The sequence below is a fragment of the Malaclemys terrapin genome, chromosome 1 (genome assembly GCF_027887155.1).
Source record: "Malaclemys terrapin pileata isolate rMalTer1 chromosome 1, rMalTer1.hap1, whole genome shotgun sequence".
Taxonomy (NCBI): domain Eukaryota; kingdom Metazoa; phylum Chordata; order Testudines; family Emydidae; genus Malaclemys; species Malaclemys terrapin.
In genome coordinates, this window is record NC_071505.1 from 6,214,654 (window position 1) to 6,232,895 (window position 18,242).

Here is an 18,242-nt window from a genome sequence, read left to right on the forward strand (position 1 = left end):
GACCAGATGAAAACAAGAAATTAATCTAGAATCATCCACATTTGTCCGGGTTAGGTGGACAGCGACTACATGACTTCACGGGGCTCACATAAGAAATTGCTTTGGACCACATTGAACTGACCGGAAACGGTGTCCCATGAAATGCATATATCCTGTAAGGTACACGAACAAATAAGACAGGGTGCCCAAGATCAGGCTCCTTCTGAAGTATGTTTCTCCTTTGATCACTGTCATAAATATTGTACAGTCAAATCGGATGCTTTGGTGCTGTAACAATTCTAGAGTAAAAAGCCCAGAAGTAAGTGTGTTCCTAAGAGGGATAATCTTGTGTCTTGCTTCCTCAGATACAGGGCTAAATCCATCATTAAAGCAATGCATAGTGTGCTTTCATCTCTAATGAGATCTTCAGTAAATAAATACAATCAAAAACAGCTTTTTCTCCAATTAAAAAAAACCCCACTGTTTAATATAAACAGGCTTCTGTTTTTATTACGTACTTGATCACAGCATAAGACACTCTGGTTTTCTACGATCATCATCCTGAGGTTTAAATGAAGAACTGATTTTGTTTGTTTGTACGGGGAAGAGAGAACCAAGGATGAGAGAAAGAGGCAGAGATGGAGAGACTGGGGAACACCCAAAGATTACATGTTAAAAGAAAGACGTTCTCGACTTGATGCACGGGAAGTTAGCTATTCCTCCCCGGAGATGAGATTAGCCCTATGAAAATTAACTCCAGGAATGAGTTCTTTCATTAGTAATAAAATGCTTTTACATCATCTCCCTTAGTTTTGCATGTTCGTCTCAGTTTGCCCAGTGACCAGAATGCATTGGGATAAAGCTTAAATATTGCAAAAAGTCTGGGCAATCATAAAAGCCAGTCACCTGAATGTGCACCACTGACAGAAACTAGCCACCCTGAGGGGCAACATGTGGGACAAGCGTGCCAATGTTCAGAAAGAAAATCTGTCAAGTCCAAGTGCATCTAGTATTGTACAAGTTACGCAGTCCGGGTTTCTTACAGTGAAACGTAATAGACAGCCACTTGGAACATACATCGACCACGGTACCCTCTTGTAACAGAGGGATAACCCCAGACCTTATTCACAGCGTCCTCATGAACAGCTCTTGTCTTGTCCTTCTTCTGATGAGCTTGTCCAAGGACAATCAACTTCATTTCTCCAAGGACCTCAGTAACAATACAGAGATGCTAGCTACAGACCTCCTCACTTCCAACACGTCGGAGCCCGATCTAGGACATAAAACCAACCCCTTCCTGTTTTCAAAACAGGTCATAGAGGACAGCAACGTGCCTCGGAATTTCTAACGCTTCATCGACGACATCCATGGTCAGGACCAGCTCAGGTGAAACGGTTAGCTGTGTCAAGGGGCCGAGACGCTGCTGCACGCAAGCATGGCACAGGTAGCCACCTTGGTCTTTGCTGCCATTGCTCTGTGGGAAAAGAACCAGTAGGAAATTGTAAAAGGAGGAGGATTGGAAAATACAGAGTCTCTGCCTCCCCTCCCTCAGACATACTGGGCCATTGAACTCAGACACGGGATGAAACAGGAGTTGGGGACATTGCTGTTGATTCAGATCCAGTGTGTTTGGTATCTGTCACCTATTTGTCGCTAAAGAAACCCCTTATAAAGCAGCCTGCGATAAAAATTATACATGCAATTTCATTATACCGGGGCCTTATCCAGTGGGGGTGATGAGGGCAGGAGGGCTCAAGGGACAGGTATATAGCTATGTACTTGTATGGCTCCTATCACAGTGGTATCATGCACCTGTCAGACATGGTTAATGAATGTTTTACTTCCCCACCTTCCTGGGGAGTCAAGTAAAATTATCTCTGTTTACAGAGGGCGAACTGAGGCACAGAGAAATCACGAGCCCATTCCTCAGCTGGGGTTAAATTGGCGCTGCTCCATGGACGTCAACATAAGGCTCTGTCCCACAGTGACTTGTCCACGGTATCGCACCAAGTCTTTGGCAGAGCTGGGAACTGATCCAAGATCTCTGGAGCACCTTAACTCCAAGGCCATGCTGCTGAGATAACAAATGTCTCATCCAGGTTCAAACCCAGCCCTGTTTGGTAGGGGTCAAGATTATTCTATTTATCAACCATCGTCTATGGGAAAGGAAGTGGTGGGTCCCAGGCCAGAAGGTAGGTGTCAACAACAAAAACACACCCACAACTGGCACAAACTGAGCCCATTTTAATTTTTGGGTATGTCTACACTGCAATTTAAAACCTGCAGCTGGCCCATGCCAGCTGACTCGGGTTCGCAGGGCTCAGGCTAAGGGGCTGTTTAATTGCAGTGTAGACAGTCAGGAGCGGGCTGAAGTTCAGGCTCTAGGACCCTGCAAGGAAGGAGGGTCCTACAGCTTGGGCTGCAGCACAAGCCAGAATGTCTGAGCCTCACGAGCTGGAATCGGCTGGCACAGGTCAGCTGTGGGTTTTTAACTGCAGTGTAGACATGCCTGAGAAGGCAAGGCTGGAACGAGCCATGAAGACTAAAATACCCCTCAGAAGCCTAGAGACCAGGACAGGGCTGAGTTACAATGGCGGATGATGGCTGCCTTGTGCCTGTCCATTTTGTGCACAGGCAGATCTCATCTGCTACTTCTGTGATCATGGCTAAAAGCATGGGTGGCAGGTATCGTAGGCAGGGGAAGGTGTTGTCTTCCCAAACAGCTTGATGTCCCCCTGCCCATGCTCCACCCCCAGTCCCCAACCTGCCTGCTGTTCCCTGGGACAGGCAGGTTGGGGGCTGTGGTTCACCCCCGAGGCCGCGCCATGGTGCCCATCCTCCTGGTGCTGGGGCCACGCTGCCTGCCCAGCGCGGGGGCCTCTCTGGCTGTGCCACCTGCTCTGTGCTGGGGCTGGCAGCTTGGCTGGGGGACACATTCTGGGATGCGGGGGCCAGCTGGCCAGAGGTTGGGCCCAGCAGTGCAGCCCGGGGAGGCTGGGGCATGCCGGCCGGGGGTTGGGCTGGACGGCACCGCCCGGCTCTCCAGTGCTCCAGGGCTGGGGGTGTTAGCCTGGGGCAGGGGCCAGCGAACAGAGAGGGAGCTGGGCTCCAGTGGGCGCCGAATGGGTGGGGTCTTGGGCAGAAGGCGGGTTGGGGGGGCTAGCTTCCCCAAGCCAGGGGTTCACCCACCGCCCATGGCTAAAAGGCTGGTAAGTGACATCTCCAGGGCTATCAACCTGGCACATTTCATTGGCACCAAGGTCACAAAATACAACTAACAAGCAGAAAGGAGAGGAGAGAGAGGAGACTTACGTAAGCGAGGGGCACTTTCTTCATGGTTAGAATTGAGTCAGCAGGCACAGCGTTGTGGCACTGTGACACGGAGCAATGAATTGCCCCTTCCTTTAAGGCCTCACTAGTCAACTCTGGCCGCAAGAAATACTCCTGAAAAGGGAAAGAACAAGGCGTGCGGTGAACTCAGGGCATCGGAATGTGTTGTGAGCAACATTAGAGCTTAAAAAAATATCCAACCGCAAAAAAACACTTGAAAGGAAGGAACTGGAACGAGACTATGAGGCCTGGACATGCAGGAAAGGGAACATATACACTTGTGGTGAGGGAGAGAGGCAGAATCAGATACGAGTCTAAAAGCAGTAGTTATTCATCACTGAAGCTGCACTTAAAACCACAACATCAGGAAACGGGAAGGCTAAGAACCAAATATCTCCTCAGTTACTCTGGACCTAAACTGGTGTAACTAAGAGGAGAATTCAGCCCATTGTTCAGGGAACAATATGAATCTTAGTTTCCCTCCTTACTATATAATTTAACTGTCCTTTATTCTGCTCCTATCCAGTCACCAGACCTCCTAAACCCCTCAAGCATGAGACACTTTAGCACAGATGTTATGGGGAGTGTAGTGAGGTGGTGTGGTTCCCCGCCGCCCCGGAGAGAGACGAGCCCCTCCGGACACCAGAGTGGGCGGAGCTCGTGAGCTCTGAGCCCGCCCCTCAGAGGGTCAGAAGGTGCCCTGGAAGTATAAAGGCTCAACCTCAAAGCTCATATTCCTCTGGCCTAGGCCGCAACTGGGAAGCGCCAGTGATCTGCGGTCTATGCAAGAACTGGCCCGATCTGCCCTGCGCTCGCTACCCCGGCACTTTGAAAAATCAGCGCCTATGGTAACATCCCCCTCCATCTGCTCACAGATCTAAGTTACAGTCACTTTGCCATGGCATGTTTAACTCACCCCAGCCAAAGTCAAAAGATATTCCAGGGACTTTGTCATTAACAGATGCTTTTTGGCACGAGTCACTGCAACATACAGCAAGTTCCATTCATCTTCAGCAGACATGTCTAGGCAGAGATTAGAGAGAACAAGTCAGAAAAAAAAAAAAAGTGTTACAAGATAACTGATGAAACTTCAGAATTTGTTCTGGTATTTCAGCTAGTTCTAATTCACTGCTGAATTAGGATGAACACTTAAAACAAGAGCTGGGTATGTCACAGAAATATGGTTGGTGTCTCTGTTAAGAAGGAGATAATATGCAGAGTAGCATGGCTGCATGGTACCCTGCCATGTGTTTGTTACACAATCATGACAGGACTTGTGTAAGACCTCAGTGACAGCAAACAGAACCAATATTCTCTCCCCTTGGGGCATACACATTCGTTGCTGATCAAAGCAGGAACAATGCATGTTCCCTGAGTGATGAACCTGCCCTTACGTGCCAGGCCCATCTCCCAAGCACAGACTTACACAAAGGAACTGCACCACAAGTGAGAAGTCAGTGAATGACAGCAAGCTTGAGAGGACATTGCTAGGTACAGCCAGAGACAATCCCAAGCATACCTCCAAAGAGTGCTGACTGAGGGGGTGTGCCAATGGGCCACCCTATGCATCACCTTTCCCTTTAGGGAAAAGAATGGTTCCAGTATAAAGGATCTCCCTTACCAGTGATAAAGTGAGGCAGCCTCTGGAGATTATGCCTGGCACAAGGGACTTTCATAAAATCATCTGCAACCAGCACAGTATCAAACTCCAGGCCTTTGGCTTTGTACACGGTGCCTATCACATAATCTAGAACCAAAACACATCAGGGAACAAGGGCGGGGGGAGAGAGAGAGAGAGGATATCAGCCAATATATCTGTACTGCTGTTTTTATATCTTGTTATTTACTGAACACTATGTACAGATTAACTTCCTATGTTCTGCATTTATAGTTTCACTTGCTTTTAAATGTGAACTGGAAGCCAGACAGAATGGGGGGAGTAATATCTTTTATTGGACCAATTGCTGTTAGTCTAATAAAAGATATTATCTCACTTACCTTGTCTTGCCAATATCCTGGCACCAAGACGGCTACATCAACACTGCAAACTGAAAGCAAAGCAGAGAGAGAGGGAAAAAACCCCAGACCAGAGCTCCTCTCCTGCACTAATCCACTAACCCATTAACGAGGACTGGCCCCCCAAGAAAATGCCCAGTTGCCTCACACCCCAGTCCAGACCTGAACTTAAACAAGAATGATTTGTTGTATTTTGATAGTCCACCAGTATTCTTCCAGAAATCACTGCAAATTTAAGCCAGTATCCAAGATAAGGCATTAGGTCAGACTGCTAGATCCCAGGAAATACTGACTGAATCCTCATTCAGCTCCAGCAGAACCTCACTTATCAGTGCTCCAGTGGAAAATTCATTCTACTGTGACCCCAGGAATGTCCCAGAAGGAGTTGTCTTATTCCTTCCTGGGCGCAAGACCATCTTGGACCAAGTGCACTATTTCTGAGGAGCAGGGGGAAGTGAGGTTGGATTAAAAAAAGGGAAACAATTTCCTTCTTGGGGGAAAAAATACAAAAAAGGTGCGTTTTGCTTTACCTGCAAATGCTATATTTGATACGTGACTGTTCTTTATCCTCGCCACCAGCTCGGGAATGCGGACATTGTATTTCTCCACTATTGTGATCTTCACCTCCAGCTCCCTGTCTTCAGTTTTGGCTGCATAGTTCTTTAAACCCTGGAAGCCATCCTTTTCAACCCACTTTTTGATAAAGTGGTCATCAATTTGGAGTTTCACTAGTGAGAAGTGCATTGGATAATGTCAATACACAAGAAAGGCACCATTGGTCGCATTTTTAACTTCAAATGAAATGGATATAGAGAGAGTAGGGGAGACCGGTTGGAGAGAGCACTGGACTAGGACTCAGGAGACTTGGGTTCTATTCCCAACTCCAACCCTGGCCTGCTAGATGAGTTTGGGCAAGTCACTTCACTGGGCCTCAGTTTCTCCATCTGTAAAATGGGCATGATGATACGGACCTCCTTTATCATAAAGCACTTGAGTTATACCGATGCAAAGTTCTATATAAGAGCTAGGTATGATTAGCAGTAGCAAATGTCTCAAAAAACCTATGTTTATTATTTTTCTAAATGGTAGATGTCCTTTTGGAGATACTGGGATACTTTTAGGTTAGCAGAACAGTTTATAGGGTGGATTCTTACAGAAGTCAAGATATTCTTATAGCTATGAAGATGGCCAGTGATGGAACAGTGGTGATAAGCTGAAATGGATATGCCACATTCTCTTTCCTGACAGAAAGGATTTCCTGTTCACAAAGTGCAAGTTGGTGGCTGTACTGGAGGAAAAGATTCTTGGATTGAAGGGACAAGTAGAGATGCTGCTGAAAATCAGTGAAGCTGAGGCTTTCCTAGACAGCCAGGTTTGGGAAACAACAGGCTCAAGGGAGCATGACGCTTGCCAGCCAGGAATTGGAGAGAGAGGAAGTCAGAGAGGAGGCCTGGTGGTTCACAACCACGAGACGCAGGAGATCATGGCAGCATTCTACACGGCTGGAGAAAGAGGACTGGGATGAATTCCACACAGCTAGTAGCTTTAAAATCAATACCAGGTCCTCAGCGTGGAAACTCTGGAAAATACCTCTCGAGATCCAGCAGCTCCAAGGAAATAGGGAGATGTACAGGATACGCATGTGGATGGCAGCTCAGCCTAACATGTAAGAAAATCAAGCTAACTTGCAAAGAGTTCTCCAGCTACCCAAGGAAAACAGACAATCCTTACTGGAGATTCAATACTAAAAAGAATCGGAAAAAGGGGGACAGGACGACAACAGGATAGTGGGCTGAGACACAAGACTCCACTCTAAAATTGGATAAGTACTGAAGTCAACAGGCAAGGATCCATTGGAGATGGTTCATATAGGCACTAATGACCTTGTGTTGTGGAATATCGCCTGGATAGTAGATGACATCAGGGAACTTGAAAGCATGCTGAAGAAGAATGTCCAAGGGGAATCTTCTGTGAGATCCTTTCTGTCCCACACGCGAAGGAAGACCAAAGGCAGAAGATTCTGGAAGTGAACCCCTGGCTAGGTAAGCCATGGAGGGTTTTGGTTTCATGGAACACTGGTCCACCTTCTATGGGGCATGGGGGTTGTATAGTAAGAATGGCCTCCATCTCAGTAGAAGGGGGACCAATTTTCTCTAGCTAGCCTGTCCCCAGGTAGTCAGGAGAGGATTAAACTAATAGCAAAAGGGGAAAGAAGATATGAGTGCTCAGCACAAAAATCGAGATGTTGAGAACAAAATTAATCAATGAACCAAAGGGCACGAAAAGAAGAAATTCCTGAATTGCCTGCACACCAATGCTAGGAACCTGGGTAATAAACAAGAGGAATTGGAATTGCTCATTTAGAAGCATAAATTTTTATCTCGTTGGTATTCCTGAAACCTGGTGGGATGATTCGCAGGACTGGAATGTTAAAAACAATGGTTAAAACCTACTTAGGAAGGACTGAGTGGGCAAAAGGGAAGGGGAGTGGTCCTCTATGTCAAAAATGGCATTACCTGTTCCCGATTCACTGATAACTTGGAAGAAATGATCTTGAATGCTTATGAATCAATGTCCTAACAGATAAAGCACAAGTTCTAGAAGGCTGGCAGAAAGCGAACGTTGTGCCAATTTTTAAAAAGAGTAAACAGGATGACCCTGGTAATTATAGGCCTGTCAGCCTGACATCTATCCCGAACAAGATACGGAGCAGCTGATTTGGGACTCCATTAATAAAGAATTAAAGGAGGGCAATGTAATTAATGCAACTCAACATGGGTTTATAGAAAACAGATCCTGTCAAACTAACTTGATATCTTATTTTTATGAGACTATAAGTTTGGCTGATAAAGGTAACAGTGTTGATGTAATACTTTGACTTGACCTTTTGATTAAAAAATTAGAACAATATAAAATTAACATGACACACATTAAATGGATTAAAAACTGGCTAACTGATAGGTCTCTAAATGTTTCCAGGGGGTTACCAGAGGAATCAGTTCTTGGCCCTACGCTTCTAACAATATGCATTTTAATAGGACTAAATGTATACATCTAGGAACAAAAAATGTCAGCCATAATTACAGGATTGGGGATTCTATCTGGGGAAGCAGTGATTCAGAAGAAGATTTGGGGGTCGTGGTGGATAATCACTGAACATGAGCTCCCAATGTGATGCTGTGGCCAGAAGAGCTAATGCAATCCTGAGATGCATAAACAGGGGAATCTCAGCTAGGAGTAGAGAGGTTATTTTACCTCTGAATTTGGTACTGATACAACCGCTGCTGGAATACAGTGTTCAGTTCCAGTGCCCACAATTCAAGAAGGATGTTGATAAACTGGAGAGGGCTCAAAGAAGAGCCGTGAGAATGATTAAAGGAATAGAAAATGTGTGTTATAGAGATAGATTGAGCTCCTTGAGTCTGTTTAGCTTAACAAAAAGAAGGGTAAGAGGTGACTTGATTACAGTGTAAGCATCTAAATGGGGAACAAATATTTAATAATGGGCTCTTCAATCTAGCAGAGAAAGGTATAACAAGATCCAATGGCTGGAAGTTGATGCTACACAAATTGAGACTGGAAATAAGGCATAAATTGTTAACAGCGAGGGTAAATAACCATTGGAGCAATCTACCAAAGGATATGGTGGATTCTCCAACACTGCCAATTTTTAAAATCAATATTGGATGTTCTTCTACACAAGATCTGCTGTAGGAACTCTTCTGGGGAAGTTCTATGGCTTGTGTTACACAGGAGGTCAGAGTAGCTGATCACGATGGTCCCTTCTGGCCTTGGACTCAATGACTGAATTTATGAATTAATTTAGGGTGGGACAAATCACATTTTTAACTTATAGACAGCCAAGATCCATGCAGTTTAACCCAATCACATAGAGGTTATGTTCTTACACGAAGGCACTTCTCCTAATGGCTCATATTCTAAAGCCACTCCCATATTAAATGCTGCAACTAAGTTTCCATTATAACCCCTGATTAGCTCCCAGGATCCACCTAACATCAATAAACAAACACTGGTCAATTAGGTCCAAGGTGGAGGTAGTTTGTTGTGGGTTTTTGTTTTTTTTTAAAGTGAATTGGACAATGTTTTTCTGAATGACACCCTAAAACTAAAAAAGGTGTTGACCAGTGTGCAAAATGTCTAAGAAATACCTCCATTTTATGTCAAAGAAATGGAAAGGATAGAGATAAAACAGTTTACTGGACTTTTCTAGTTGAGACCAAGAATCTCAGGATCTGAAAGCGTAAACTGTTCTTATGACGTGAGATTCCACATTTCCATGGCACCAGTAGAAACACAGAAATAACCATCACCGATAGCCGTTCCCATCTCACAACCACCCAGAAGCTGAACAAACAACACGATCCCCAGTCACATGAAGTGAAAGAGGTTTACATGTATCAGCTGGGGCAGTTGGAGATATGGTAGAAGCTAGAAAAGTTAACACCACGGTACATACCTTTAGGGGAAGAAGACAGGAGAATATACTCACATCTCACACGGGCCTCTTCAGGTTGAAGGAGTTTCCAAATATCATGAATTTTGTCTAGTCCAAAATTTTTAGGCCCCTAAACAGATAAAGATTCTCTTAAAATTGACCTAATTGAAGGTTATACTTAAAGTTTACAAATGAGCTAGTTTCCTGCCAAAATGTATCAGATTCACCAGCATGCAAATAGAGAAAAAAAACTCAAAAGACTCGAAGGTGAAACTATATTCCTAAAGTGCACACTATAGAATGCATGATCAATATGAAACTAGAAAGAAATAATCTAGCCTAAAACTAGTGGATGATCCCAGATGAGACACGCCAACCAACAACACACAGAATGAGCAATGGAAAACAAAATCCCAGCTGGTCATCATGTAGGGTTACCATAGTTAACAAATAAAAAAAAGAGGACCCCCCTGGCCCCGCCTATTTCCCACCCACAGCCCCGCCCCAATCCCGCCCTAACTCCGCCCCCCACTCCCAGCCACGCGAAAAGGGCTGCCCGAGCGCTACCGGCTTCACGGTTTGCTGGGCAGCCCCCAGACCCTGCGCCCCCGGCCGGCGCTTCCCCAGCGCAGCTGGAGCCCGGGAGGGGAAGTGCCCAGCCAGGGGCGCAGGGTCTGGAGGCTGCCCGGCAAACCATGAAGCCGGTAGCGCTTGGGCTTCAGGCAGCCCCTATGCCTCCGGACCCTGCGCCCCCGGCTGGGCACTTCCCCTCCCGGGCTCCGGCGGCACAGGGTCTGGAGGCATGGGGGCTGCCCGAAGCCCGTAGCACTCGGCTCTTAAACAGAGCCGAAGAGTCAGGGGAGGAGCAGAGCTGCCGCGGGAGAGGAAGTGCCCGGCCGGCATTTTCCCGGACATGTTCGGCTTTTTGGCAATTCCCCCCGGACGGAGGTTTGATTGCCGAAAAGCCGGACATGTCCGGGAAAAAACGGACGTATGGTAACCCTATCATCATGTTTTGTGGCCAGGAATGTATTTTGTGGATTAGTTTGCATTAGAACTGGTTGGGAATTTTTTCATCACAATGATTTTTAAAGAAAACGCAGTTTCAATTTAAAAAAAAAAAAATTCCGTGGGAAAATGTCAATTTTGCAGTAAAATTTTGATTTTCCAACAATTTTCAGTTCAAATAGAAATATTTCTGTTTGTTGAACTGAAACAAAATATTTCATTTCAAGTCAGTTTGACATTAAATTGCATTTCCCCTATTTTTCTCCATGGAAGTTGTAGTTCTGGGTGCTTCATGACTCTATTCTCTCATATACCCTTGGCTCCATAGCTGGACTTCATCTCCCATGATGCACCACATGCTGTCCCCTCTGAGCTGTGGGATGCATCATGGCAGTCACAGGACCATGGGGCATCATGGGAGATGGAATCTGGCCAGAGAGCCCAGCTAATAGGGAAGAATGAGGCCATGAGTCACTGGAACTACAACTCCCACGAGACAGCGGAGCATTAAAGGGAACTGCAGTTTGATGTTGCAATTTGATTCAACAAACCAAAAGGAAACTGTTTTGATAATGATGAAACCTTTCATTTAAAAATCAAAAGTGTCAAAACAAAACATTTCCTCATTAAGATTTTTTGTTTTTTTTAGTTTTTTGTTTCAGGAAATTTTGAGGCTTTTCAGTCCAACTCAGGATGCAAAAATATTGACACATCAGAATTTCCCATGGGATAGTCATTCCGATTTTTGCTCAGCTTTAGTTTACAGCTTCATGAGTAAAGGAAGGACAAGATGGTCTAGTGCTTACAGCACAGGATTGAAATTCAAAAGATCAGAGTCCTATTCCTGGCTCTTCCACAGACTTGTTGAGTAACCTGGGCAGGTCACTTAACCTCTTTGTGCCTCCAGTTCCCCACTGGTACAATGAAAATAACTCCCCCATTTTGCATAGGGATTGGAGGGCCTTAATTCATAACTCTTTGTAAAACACTGAGTGCTTCAGAAGGATTGTGCTATTAAAGTGCACCTGCAAAATTTGAGCATGCAACAGCATGAATAAATGTTTATGCTCATACTACAAGTGCACACACACTTTTTGCAGATGCAAAATTAGTATGAATTTTGAAAACATGACTCCCAGAACTTTTTAGTCATCTGTATCTGCAGACCTGAAAAAAATTCTACATAGAGATAAAATGCAAAAAAATCAAACACCTTGTCGATACTACTAGTACCTGTTCAGTTATTATTATGAACATTTTTTCTGGGTTTTACAAAATGCTCAACAGATGAAAGCCAGTAGGCTCCTGTGACAACAATTTGAAAATTAAGAAAGTTAACTGAAACCACAAGAACTACATCAAAGCGTTTGGTGCTGGCTTAACTCTGCTTTCACTGAAGTCAATCGGAGCTTTACCAATGACTTCAATAGCAGTGGAGTTAGGACAATGCTGAGTGCACCGATATGCACCGATAACTTCTACAGACCGACGTACACCCAGAGAAGCTTGGGAATTAAGAGTTAGGCTTAATATTGCCTCCTTCACAGAAGTATAACTGAAAATTAGGTGTCACTACAGATGGGCACGCAGAGTTCATATAGGTCCCAATGTTCACAGCTTCACCTTGATCCACTATAATACCTTTTTCCCATTAGTGAGAGAGTAGCTGCTCTCACCATGAATTAGTTTGCTTCATGGCTTACTAGATAAATTCATGGAGGTTAGGTCCATCAATGGCTATTAGCCAGGATGGGCAGGGATGGTGTCCCTAGCCTCTGTTGGCCAGAAGCTGGGCATGGGCGACAGGGGATGGATCATTTGATGATTACCTGTTCAGTTCATTCCCTGTGGGGCACCTGGTATTGGCCACGGTCGGAAGACAAGATACTGGGCTAGATGGACCATTGGTCTGACTCAGTGTGACCGCTCTTATAGACTCTGGAGGGTCTGGGACACTTACTTCAAGACAAGAGTTTATACTTGTGACTGAAACTGCTTAGAGAGAGGACGACTCCCAATTAGAGTCATTTCAATGCCCCCTCCCCAAGAAGCTTTCACAGCTTCCACATACAATGTAAGAAATCTGCCCTACCCCAAGCAAGTGTATTTTTGTTGGTCTCTCTCCTCCAGTAATTGTCACTGCGTTCTCAAACACATTGAAATTGCCCCGTGATAAGAAAGCAGTCTTTCCATTCGTGCTGCCTCTGACATCACCTGGGAGATGGAGAAAAGGCCCAGTAAGTCAATGCAAGAAGAAAACCAGTATGAAATTATTTTTAAAAAGCATATATTATTATTATTTGTATTGCAATAGTGCCTAGGAGCCCCGGTCCTGGATCAGGACCCGTGCTAGGCGCTGTACGAACACAATTTAATTTCTTACCCTCTTGATTTCCACCCACTAACATCTTATTCCGGATTTTCTTGCAGACATCCAAGATAGTAGATCCAACGTAAGCTATTTCAGGGCCAAATCTGAAACTCTACAAGATGGAGCAAAGGAAGCAGAGATCAGGCAAACAGAAGTAATTTCCCATGTACTTTTGGTGTGGGATTTACACCGGCTTATGAAACAAAGCTGACCCACTTTGATTAACCGACAACATGGGACGTTTTCTTGCTGCTGGCTCTTGGAAGAGGCACGGTCATTCCTTTGTAAATTTTAAACTGAGGTAAGCATATTACTGGAGAGAACGATGGGTCTTCAGCACCGGAATACACATGTACACACTGCCCAGTCTTACCTGTGTGAGATAGAAGATGTGGGTGTGTGGCACTGCGAAGAGCGCATTGACAGCACCTCGGAAGGTATAGATCTGTTGGTGTGGGTCTCCTACAAAGATTATTCCACAGGTCTGGGACAGCACAATGTCCAGGATGGCTGCAGCAAAAAGCGAAGCATGAACGAAACTCAAAGGGACCCGCTCGCCAAACCAAAACAAACTTCACGTGGTTAAGAAAATGGCTCCAGCCCAAACAAGCAAGTGGGAAATAAGCAAGCCCTTTAACCACATCACTGATAAGAAATTATTAGAACATATTGATGGTTCTGTGGTTAAGAAACTGAACTGGGACATAGGACGCATGGGTTCAATTTCCTTCTCCACCGTGGACTCCCTGTGCGACTACATTAGGCAAAAATCACAAACTGTGTTTTAGTTCTCCAACTGTAAAGCCAGAACAATCCTTCCATTTCCCTCACCCCCGCCACTTTATCGGTCTTGTTTACGGAGACCATGAGCTCTTCAGCACAAGGATTGTCCCCTATGTGTTTGTATAGGGCCTAGCACAGGGGAGGGCAAGCTACAGCCCACGGGCTGGATCTGGCCCGTCAGGGCTTTCAATCCAGCCTGTGGGATTGCCAGCCCTATGGTGCAACGAAGCTAAGGCAGGCTCCCATGCCGCTCCCAGAAGCAGACGGCACCACGTCCCTGCGGCCCCTGAAGAAGGCAGGGGCAGGGAGAAGGCTCCGTGCGCTGCCCTTGCCTGCAGGCACTGCCCCCCACAGCTCCCACTGGCCGGGAACGGGGAACCGCGCCCAATGGGAGCTTCAGGAATGGTACCCGCAGACGAGGGCAGCACGTGCTGGAGCCGCCATCCCCACATGACCCCCAGGAGCCACTGCCGGACATGCTGGCCACTTCCAGGAGCGGCAAGAGCCAGGTCAGGCAGAGAGCCTGCCTTAGCCCCGCTGTCACCCCGGAACTGCTCGAGATAAGCAGCGCCAGGCCGGAGCCCACACCCTGAACTCCTCCTGCACCCCACATCCCAACCCCCTGCCCTGAGCCCACTCCTGCACCCCAGCCCCCTGCCCTGAGCCCCCTCCTGCACCCTGCACCCCAACCCCTTGCCCCAGCCCTACATTTTCCCCACACAGATGTGGCCCTCGGGCCAAAAAGTTTGCCCACCTCTGGCCTAGCACAACAGGGTCCTAATCTTGATTGGGGCCTCAAGGCACTACTTATAAATAATACTGATGATGCTGTACAGAAATTGAAGGCATTTGTGAAAAACATAGCCCCCCCACACACACATGCGCCCCCTTTACCCTCAAACAACCAGTTCCATATGTGTGGGTTAGTGATCTGAGCACAAGCATAGAAACCAAGTTCCCCTCCTAGCTCAGTTACCAATGCCCTCGGTGTCTTTATTTCCCTATTGGGGGCACAGAAATAATGGGGTTAATTAGGTCCTTATTTGTTCAGATGGTCTCCTGCCTTAGTCACCTGGCGTGCAGTCTTGTGCTTCATCCACAAATATGGCATCATATGCAAAAAGCTGCGGCTTCTTAAGCTGCCAAAGCTTCAAATACCCTGGAAGAAGGATCAGACTATCAGGTAATTCAGATGTAAAATTACTTTGTTTCATGAGACACTATCAATCTAAAATCCAGTCAGTTTTTAAAGAGTGAATTAAAAGCAGTTTCTGACCACAGATTTTGTGGGTTGATACATATTATTTATTTGCTCCTGTACGCTGCCTTCTCCCTTGCTGCTTGTGGAAGACAAACCACCAAAGGGGAAACTAACTACAGTTTCTGCGATTCTGACCATACTCCAGGAACTAGCGAAGGCACACAAGAGCTGTTTGCACAAAGCAAACTGGGAAAAGATAGGTTTCTTCTCCCTCTGATTGCGGTCAGTAAAAGCCATCGCAGGTGTTACTATTTTTGCTGTTTAAACTGATGATGTCCCTTTTAACATCTGTACTCTCTGTGACAACATACCATCCGATGTCATTTTGCAATTCAGTTCTGTATTTCCATTTAGCATTTTCATATTGTCCCATATCCGTCTTGCTTCTTCAACAATGATCTGGAAAGAAACACCAGAAGAATCCAGGTAGATTTTCATGCACAAAACTTCACTCTCAGCTGCCTCAAGTACTTTGGTATAACTGAGATGACCAATCTATAGTGTGCGGCATGCCTAATCACATTATCCCTCCTCTGGTATCCCCAATGACTCACCTATCAAGCTTCAGTTTCTCACACAGCCCTGAAAGATCATAGCCATTCTTCCCCTGGCTTCCATCTCTGACCTCATCTCCTGACATATTTCCCTCCTGTGTGGGCCCTCCACATGGCAAACAACACTGAGCTCCCCCTGCATGGGGAACTCCCTCCCCAAAACGTATTGGTTAAATCTGTCCAATCCTAATTAAAATCGCCCAAAACAACAGTTCTATAGAGCAGAAACTCAGGATACGCATAGGTCAATCCAGAGTCACCATGTGACCATTTTGCTGTAACACTTTTTCTTCCTCACCAAATCCTCTTGTTTGTCAGCCATCATATCTAAAACGTAGGCCCCAATTCTGCAAAAAAACTTGTGCATGGGAATAGTTCCACTGGCTTCTAAGGGTGAATGGGAAGTTCCGTCTTCATGCCTATTCATCCCTTGGCCTCTCTGGTAAGTTTGCCCATTAGTCCCAGCTGTACAGCCTGGTTTGCTTGTGTGGTGTAGGCAACGTTGGGATAACTGGGCCCACAAATGTATCCTAATGGTAAGCTCAATTGTAAAAAGTGAGTGAAAGTTCATAGCAGGTCGCAATAACCAATTACAAATGTTGATGAGAAAAGGTGCAAAAGAGAGAGACTAAATTAATCCAAACAGAAAGGGCTACTGATATAACCCAAAGACTGTGTTAAGATCGTGCCTGGTAAACAAGAATGGCGTGGGACTGGAAATCAATAGACTACGCTTGGCACGTCAGAAGTTAGGCCTGATGGGTGAACAAAATGGGAGGATGGACTACTCCACTCATCACCCCTCTTTCGGGGTCCTTAATAAAAGATTTTTGGGGTAGGGACTGGCAAATCAATTGGCGGAATTCCGGCAGGAGGGGGAAGGCCATCAGGCCTCTGTCCCACTCCACTCCAAGGACGCTGTCCTTCATCCAGGGATCCCGAAGGTCACTGCATCCATGTGAAGTCCAGACCCTGACGTACCAGCGGGAACACCTGGTCCTCATTGCTGAACCACCTTTACTATCCTGTCTCTTCCTCCCCTTGCGTCTGTTTATAAAAGCAGGAAAAGTAACCATCCTTTACATCTCTAAACTGAGCAACAAAACTAAGCCTTTCCTCCACACTTAGAAGGGTTGTCCAACAAAATAAGGGACTCTAGCTGATGTCCGTTCTTTAAAATGGTCTTTTAATAAATGCTGATTACGTTTGTCACATGTAATCATTTAATTTCAATAACTTGTTTTAGCTTTTTCTCCCCACCACCCGTATTTTAGTTGATAAATTCCTAAATTTTGGCATCATATTCTTAGAGTATGTCTAGGGTAGGAACACTACAGTAGCATAGACACTACACTGATGGAAGGGGTTCTTCTGTCACTACAGTAAATCCATCTCTTCGAGAGGCTATAGGCAGGTCAAGGAAAAGTTCTTCCACCAACCTAACGATGTCAACACTGGGATTTAGGTCGGCTTAATTACATTGCACAGGGCATGAAATTTTCACAGCCCTGAACAACGTAGTTAAACAAACCCAACTTTGTAGTGTAGACCAGCCCTTTGTGTGTTTGCCATGAAACAAATCGAGGTGTTTGTATATCCAACTCCAAACCTTGTCTAACACTGTTTAATGTTGGATAGTGACAGAGTCATGTCGGCACCTTTAACTTTTTGGGCTTATATATTTCAGCTAAATTAATATGCCAGCACTTGTCACTGGGAACTGGATTGAGTCCAGTATTTAATTCTCAGCATGCAGTCATTTAGTAGCCTCTGTGAAATGAATTTCAGTCAGCCAATTCTGACCGGAGGTGAATTTGAAATGGTGATCTAGAGGTGGAAGACTCATTATCTCATTTCCAGACCCCATTTATTGAGGGTTAAAAATTGTGCTTTACAGGAAATAATTTGAAGAACTTAAGTCCTTGTGAAAATTCATTTTATCAACTGACAGAGTTTTGGCCTCTAGAAATGAATCTCTATTATGTACTTGGATACCGAAATCAAAAATTACGTATTTGAAGAAATTAACATGTTAAGTGATCATTATAGGCATTCAAAATATTAAAAAAACAAAATAAAAACTAAAACCCTGGTTAAAAATAAACCTGTTCTAGACTCTTCCTAAATGTTAAAATGATGTGATTTTAACAAGTGTATGGATGGGTTAAAACACAAAACTCAAATAAAAAGTCCCAGCCAAACAACTAACTACTGCCAAAGTTTTGTTCAGCCATACAGCTACTTTTAAACACAGTAAATGAACTGTATTCTTAAGCCAGAACTGGCCCTCTTAAATCTATCCAGTTATTTTTATACCACTGTCAACACTGTAGTAGTGGAATGCCTTCCAAATATTAACAGAAATACATGGGATCTCAAGTTTCTCCCTCTGTTCCTCGTACGTATACTGAGTCTGGTCTAAACCCACTGGAAAAGTCTCCCAATGACTTTAAAAGACTTTGAATCAGAGCTACGATGAGTTTC

At 45.2% G+C, this 18,242-nt stretch overlaps 1 protein-coding gene across 2 annotated transcripts in view; it reads right to left on the minus strand.

Moving 5' to 3' along the window:
- Window positions 1-462: 462 nt before the first annotated feature.
- Window positions 463-18,242, minus strand: part of FBH1 (F-box DNA helicase 1) — a 38,709-nt gene continuing 20,929 nt past the window's right edge. For both annotated transcript variants that reach the window (XM_054015338.1, XM_054015347.1), the window contains 11 exons: window positions 15,516-15,603; window positions 15,016-15,102; window positions 13,534-13,670; window positions 13,173-13,272; window positions 12,882-13,003; window positions 9,836-9,911; window positions 5,856-6,053; window positions 4,931-5,056; window positions 4,226-4,332; window positions 3,292-3,423; window positions 463-1,453 (listed from right to left, as the gene is read on the minus strand). In XM_054015338.1, the coding sequence (XP_053871313.1) occupies window positions 1,283-1,453; window positions 3,292-3,423; window positions 4,226-4,332; window positions 4,931-5,056; window positions 5,856-6,053; window positions 9,836-9,911; window positions 12,882-13,003; window positions 13,173-13,272; window positions 13,534-13,670; window positions 15,016-15,102; window positions 15,516-15,603 (1,344 nt within the window). In that variant the 3' untranslated portion in view covers window positions 463-1,282. The remainder of the gene's footprint in view (window positions 1,454-3,291; window positions 3,424-4,225; window positions 4,333-4,930; window positions 5,057-5,855; window positions 6,054-9,835; window positions 9,912-12,881; window positions 13,004-13,172; window positions 13,273-13,533; window positions 13,671-15,015; window positions 15,103-15,515; window positions 15,604-18,242) is intronic.